General features: G+C 39.8%; 1 protein-coding gene across 1 annotated transcript in view; it reads left to right on the top strand.

Annotated features, from left to right (window-relative positions):
- LOC111721752 (zinc finger protein 347-like) overlaps positions 1-7,153 on the top strand; it is a 19,212-nt gene extending 12,059 nt beyond the window's left edge. The window contains exon 5 of the mRNA XM_023507987.1: positions 3,389-7,153. Coding sequence (XP_023363755.1) covers positions 3,389-4,746 — 1,358 coding nt within the window. The 3' untranslated portion in view covers positions 4,747-7,153. The remainder of the gene's footprint in view (positions 1-3,388) is intronic.
- The last annotated feature ends 213 nt before the right edge of the window (positions 7,154-7,366 follow it).

Genomic DNA, 7,366 nt, shown 5'->3' with positions numbered 1-7,366 from the left:
ACCCCAGCCAAAAAAAAAAAAAGAAAAATAGAAAAAATAGCTGGGTTTTGTAATGGGCACCTGTAGTCCCAGCTACTTGGGAGGCTGAGGCAGGAGGATAGCTTAAATCCAGGAGTTCGAGATTGCTGTGAGCTATGATAAAGCTGGGGCATTCACCTCCACGGTGACAGTGAGATTCTGTCTCAAAAAAAAAAAGATACTTGATTTCATTTTGACTTTGTTGAATTTCTTCCTACTTGTTTTGTGGTCTAACATAAGGTCTACCCTGGAGTGTGCTCCATGTCCTGATGTGGAATGTGTATAAGTCCATTTGGGGATGCAATCTTCTGGAAATATCTATTAAGTCCATTTGGCCTAGAGTACACTTTAACGCTCATAATTCTTTGTTGATTCTCTACTGGAATGATCTATTTACTGTGCAGGTGGGGTAGTAAACTACTCTGCTGTTTTATCTCTCCTTATCTCATTTGTTAAAATTTTCTGTGTATATTTGAATGCTCCATCATTAAGGATGTGTATATTTGCTATTAGTGCTGACAGCATATCTGCACATACCGTGTTTCCCCCAAAATAAGACACTGTCTTATATTTATTTTTTCTCAAAAAGACACACTAGGGCTTATTTTCAGGGGATGTTTTATTTTTATTAATCATAATACAACAATCTACATTTATTCAAATACAGTTAAGTCATCTTCTTCTGGAACCCAACAGGGGGAGCCAACCTTTTTGGTGGGGCTGGCGCTAGTGATGCATGGACTCCTTTCCCCTAGCCATTCGCACGTGTGCAATAGGATGCCTGTGACCGCAAGTGCGAACGGCTTGGAGAAAGGAGCTGTGGCAGATAAAAGGTATTCCAGTCTTCCTTAGCGCTCCATGCCGAAATGCATGGCATGGTGATGCAGATACGCTGCATAGCCACGCCCATCACTAGGTCTTATTGTCAGGGTAAGGCTTATATTTAACAAATGCATAGAAGTCCTGCTAGGGCTTATTTTGGGGGTATGTCTTATTTTCGGGGAAACACGGTAATCTTCTAGCATCTATATGTAGAATTTGTAGATTATGTGCCTAGAAGTGGAATTCAGAAGCCATTCAATTTGATACATTTAATTTCATAGCTAATATTATAAGACCTATAAACATAGTTTCTTCCCACATTATCAAACTAAGTTTCTTTTAAATCTCTTCCACTTTTGCCTCACTATGAGAGCTTATTCATGTAGTTAACAATGCGATAGTTAAGTGCTGGCTGCTAAATCAGTTTTTCCTTTCTAGCCAAGTTGTATTTTTAACTGACATAGTATAATACTGTTTCCATAGATTTGTAAGCATGTCTATGCCTGCATGCCCACATAAAAATGTATTACATATTTAGTATTCCAGTTAGTGAGGTGCTTTTTCCCCACAATATTGTTAACATCTTCAAAGGCAGGCCTTGACAATATCCTTCGGCTTGCTATCATTGCTTCCTCAAACACACCTTAGCAAACTAAGCCAAAGAATGATCCCTCTGCACACACATCCTCGCTGCATTGCTTCCTGCCTTCTTGTTTTCCTCCATCCTTGGCCTTTATTCATGTGTTTTCCGTGTCTAGATGGACTATACAAACACGTGTTAGCATATTTTTGTATTCTTTTTTTTGAGACAGAGTCTCACTGTGTCGCTCTCAGTGGAATGCAGTGGCATCACAGCTCACAGCAACCTCAAACTCTTGGCCATAAGCGATTGTCTTGCTTCAGCCTCCCAAGTAGCTGGGACCACAGGTACCTGCCACAACGCCCGGCTATTCTTTTTGTTGTTGCAATTGTCGTTGTTGTTTAGCTGGCCCAGGCCAGTTTTCAACACGCTTGCTTCGTTGTTATATGGCTGGCGCCCTAACCAATGAGCTATGGGTGACGAGCCTACTTTTTGTATTCTTTTTTTTGAGACAGAGCCTCAAGCTGTCCCCCTGGGTAGAGTGCCGTGGCATCACAGTTCACAGCAACCTCCAACTCCTGGGCTCAAGCTAGTCTCCTGCCTCAGCCTCCCAAGTAGCTGGGACTACAGGCACCTGCCACAACACCTGGCTATTTTTTGGTTGCAGCCATCATTGTTGTTTGGCAGGCCTGGGCTGGATTCGAACCTGCCACCTTAGGTGTATGTGGCTGGTGCCTTAGCCACTTGAGCCACAGGTGCTGAGCCTACTTTTTGTATTCTTAATTACACTGTTTCCACAGGACCCTCTCACTACCCACACTATTGTCACTGTGTAAGTAAACAGTTGCTCACTGTTGGAAAACTTTTTGCAGGATGCTACCTGAGTCGTTACTTCCTCTGGTACCTAAATCAGGATGTGCCCTGGGTGATGACTCACACACCATTGTCCATGAAGGATGACTGAGTAAACCTGTTGTTAACACAGCTGAGACCTGTGTCCCTTGAGCTGTTCCTTCCTGTGCTCCTGTTTCCTGTGACCTGTTGTTTCTGGTGCTGCTTGGATCAGCAGTGGCTCCTAAGAACATGTGTGAGCCTGCAGGCTTTGGGTCAAGTCTTGTTCTTCTTATTTAATGTGCAAATTTGGGTTAGAGGCATAAATGTTATGGACCTGCTGTTTTTACTTGAAACATAACAGTTTATCTAAACATTCTTCTAACAATTTGTTGGTGGTTAATGGCTAAGAATACTGCATGGTGTTTGTAAAGACTGCAAAACTGTGAGTAGGACTTCAGCAGCTAAATTTTGGCCAACATTAATATAGTTGCCTGAATTATGTTGTAAAGGATTTTCTTGTTCAGTTTGTATCAAACAGTGTTTTCTGTGACCCCAGTTAATACATTTTTCTAAGTACAGCCTCGTGCTTTCAGCCCATTGCAATATGCTTTAGCATCAGGACAGAAAATTTCTCCTTTCAGGGTTAACATAGGCTTTTGCAGAGTGTTTTCATTATAGGTTGTTCCATATAAGGCTTCCCTGCAGTTGTTTTGAATTCTGTTTAATCACCTTTTTCATTTTTTAAAAGATTTTCTAAAGAGGCTAGGCATAGTGGCCCATGCCTGTAAATCCTAGCACTCTGGGAGGCCGAGGTGGGTGGTTCACTTGAACTCACGAGTTCAAGACCAGCCTGAGTAAAAGCAAGACTGTATCTCTACTAAAAATAGAAACAATGAGGCAAGAGGATCACCTGAGCCCAAGTTGGAGGTTGCTGTGAGCTATGATGATACAGCCCTCTACCTAGGGCAACAGCTTAAGACTGTCTAAAAAAAAAGATTTCCTAAAGATTAAAAATTATGATCGGAAGTTTTATAACTTTGTTATACCTTTAGTATGATGTTATATACTTCAATAGCAGGTATTTAATGAGCATCTGTGATTCATCAGACACCTCTGGTTGTTTTTATCTTGTAGGCATCTCTTCTGCACGTGTGATAAATGAATTGCCACCTAAAGAGAATAATGCAGCAGAAATATCCCCCACGGTGATATTGGAAAGGCACCAAAGCCATGTCATTGAAGACTTTTGCTTTAGGGAAATCCAGAAGAATATACATAACTTTGAGTGTCAGTGGAGAGATGTTGAAAGACATTCCAGTGGGATCCATATGACCCCTCAGGGAAATCTCACTGGTAGGAGAGATCAACATGGTAGGAAGGATTCAGGAAATAAACTTACTAATACTCAACTGAGATTGAACATCCAGTCACAACCAGTAGAACTGCAGCTATTTAATGGTGAAAAGAAAATTTATGAATGTAATCCCATGAAGAAGTCTGTCAACAATGATTTCTTGGTTTTGCCACCCCACAGAATTCCTTCTACTATCAAACCCCACCTTCCTCATGAATATGAGTATGATCTTATGGATGCATTCTTCACACAAAGACAGAAAGCTTACCTAGGGACAGAACATTACAAATGTAATGAGTGTGGTGAGGCCTTTAATCAAGGCTTACATTTCACTATTCATCAAATAATGCATGCAGAAGAGAAACAATTTAAATGTGATATACCTGCCAAGGTCTTCAATAACAAAACAAATCTTGCAAGTCCTCGGAGAATACGTGGTGGAGAGAAACCTTATAAATGTAATGCATGTGGCAGGGGCTTCAGTCATGAGTCATCCCTAGCAAATCACTGGAGAATTCATAATGGAGAGAAACCTTACAAATGTAATGAATGTGGAAAAGTATTTCATCGAATTTCAAACCTTGCACAACATCAAATCATTCACACTGGAGAGAAACCTTACAAATGTAATGAATGTGGAAAGGTCTTCAATCACATGTCATACCTTGCACAACATCGGAGAATTCATACTGGAGAGAAACCTTACAAGTGTAATGAATGTGGCAAGGTCTTCAATCAGATGTCAAACCTGGCACAACATCGTTCAATTCATACTGGAGAGAAACCTTACAAATGTAATGATTGTGGAAAGGTCTTCCGTCAAAGTTCAGTCCTTGCACAACATCGGACAATTCACACAGGAGAGAAACCTTACAAATGTAATGAATGTGGCAAGGTGTTCAGTCAGAATTCACACTTTGCAAATCATCGAAGGATTCATACTGGAGAGAAACCTTACAAATGCAATGAATGCGGCAAGGTCTTCAATCAAAGTTCACACCTTGCACAACATCGGAGAATTCACACTGGAGAGAAACCTTACAAATGTAATGAATGTGGCAAGTTATTCAGTCGCAATTCATACCTTGTGCGACATCTAATAATTCATACTGGTGAGAAACCTTATAAATGTAATTAATGAATGTGGCAACATATGCTGTCAAATTCACACTTTGCAAGTCATTGAGGAATTCAAACTGGAGAGAAACCTTGCAAATGTAATGAACGTGGCAAGGTGTTCAGTCAGAATTCATAACTTGTAGAACATATACTCCATATGGGAGAGAAACCTTAGAAATGTAATGAATGTGGCAGGGTATTTAGTCAAAATTTATACCTTGTGCAACACCTAATAATTCATAACTTGTGAGAAACCTTATAAATATAATGAAAGTGGAAATGTCTTTAGTGTAAACTCCTCCTTAGCGCTTCATCAGCGTGTTCATACTGGAGAGAAATCATACAAATACAAGAATTGTGGTGAAAACTTTAGCATGCATTGAAGCCTTAGTACTATCACACAGTACATATTGGAGAAACATTTGAATGTAATGAAATGAATGTGGCAAGTGTTTCAGTGAAAATTTGTAGCTACCACATCATCAGAAATTTTATGTTGGGAAGAAATCTTATTAATGTGACAATTTAATTAATGTGGGAAGATAATGTTCTCAGCTTTAAGGCCTTGGAATTCATTGGATAATTCATACTAGAAAGAAACTTGCAAGTGGGATGAATGTTACAAAGCCTTTAGTTGTCATGTAGGGGGCCCAACCTTTTGACTTCTCTGGCCCACATTGGAAGAAGAGTTGTCTTGGACCATACAGTAAGTCCACAGACACTAATGAAAGGTGATGAGCAAAAATAAATGTCTGGGTATAATTTTCATGGTATGTGTCATAAGGAGACATATGTAAAAGTCCTTACATAATTCTCATATGGCTTTTGAGCTGCAGATTGGACACACTACATTCAGACATAGACCAAAGTGCAACATTAATTATTCTTTACGTGGAGATGAATTCAAATGTCTTCTAAAGTCTCATTTTCCTGACTGTTCCACACCTGACAGAACATTTTGAAAGAGAAAACAAAAGGCCTATAATTGATTACAATCTTGATGTAAAAAGAACGTTTTACAGTCTTTCTGAGTGCATGTAAGGTTAATTTGAAGTAATAGCATATTCCGAAATTTTGATGTAAGCATATTACTGCCAACAAAGTTTATCTCAAAGTATTTGAGATTAGCTCATCCCATGTATACAAGTTTTATGAAGAACTATATTGTTAATATCTACTTTTACAAAGTTATTGCCTTTTTAAAACCTATAGTTGGTGACCTAACTTATCACTGGCCTTAACCCTCCACATCACACACCCCAGGAGTTGTCCCTGTGACAGTCTCTGAATGAGTCTGAGGTTGACTTCCTCTGGAGCAAACAGAGAAGGGAGGTGGAAAGGTTTTCTGGTCAGTTCTGTTGGGTGTGAGCATGAAATTCCATATTCTGCCCAGAATTTTGCATTTCACATTTTAGTTTGCATCCCCATCACAGGCAATTCTACACGCTTTTGAATAAAACTACTAATACAAATTTTGGTAGCAGGAACTTTTGTGGATCCAATTACTGCCTCATACTGACCCTCCTAGATGGATCCCAGGGCCCAGATCTCTGACTTCTTACAGCCTCACTAGCGGGTCTTGTCTGCAAAATCCAGAAAACAGACATGCTCTGGGCAGGAGGCAGAGGAATGTGGGATGTGCAGGCCCCACACTGCCTGGGCCTGGCAGGCAGCTGCAGAGTTTCTAATAAACCCAGGAGAGTACATGGAGACCAGCTGTTTTTTCCAGTACATGTAGTGCAGCTGTTTTTTCCCACCTATATTAATGCAGCAGCTGTTCCCTGATTCCTTTCTCTGTCTTAATTCCCAGATGACTCAAATTCAGCCTATTTTATTCCATTGCCCCGCCTAATCTCTCAGCTGTTTATGATGTAGAATCACTTTGCACCTCCAACATCTTAAGTTTAAACCTGGGCTTTGCACTCCTGCACCTTCTGTACCTTGGATCTGGCAGTCCCTACAGACCTTAAAATCCCTGTACTGCCCCCTTGACACACCTCCCTGTGAGAGTCTCAGAATCAAGTCACTTTGGGTAAAATCATTCTGAGAAAGATTTCTGCCTTCAATCTTTCTGCCTTGAGTCATGTACAAAGTTTGACAGTATCAAAAATAAGAGAGAAAAGAAAGAAAAAAAAAAAGTCACTGAGGGCCAGATCAACTGAGTAAGGGAGGGTGTTCCAATACAGTTATTTGATTACTGGGTAAAAATTCCTTCAGAGTGCTAGGGGTCACATTTGTTAGTATTGTTATTCAATTTTTATTATGTCTTATTCAAATATATATTTGTTCATGTTTGAATTTTGCTTGATGTTATACTATGTGGTGACAATGTTAAAGTATATTCCAATTCTGTAATCCCAGGAAATAATAAAAAAAGAATTCCTTCAACCCATGTCCTTGCTCACTAATCTGTTTTTTCTTAAAAGAGTTCACTGCAAAGAACCACACTTCCCTACAGCACTTCATTAAGTCTAATAAGCACCCATTGTTTATATAAGAAACAGCAATCCTCCAAATTCCCATCATTTGTCTCATCAAAGGTCACTAAATTGTTCCCACCAATCAAGGAGAACAATATTGGTTAACTTGACTTAATCAAACTTCAGTTCAGGCTCGGCGCCTATAGCTCAACCGGCTAG

The sequence above is a fragment of the Otolemur garnettii genome, unplaced genomic scaffold (genome assembly GCF_000181295.1).
Source record: "Otolemur garnettii isolate 467f Iridium unplaced genomic scaffold, OtoGar3 scaffold00212, whole genome shotgun sequence".
Classification (NCBI taxonomy): Eukaryota; Metazoa; Chordata; class Mammalia; order Primates; family Galagidae; genus Otolemur; species Otolemur garnettii.
This window is presented reverse-complemented; position numbering and strand designations above follow the sequence as displayed.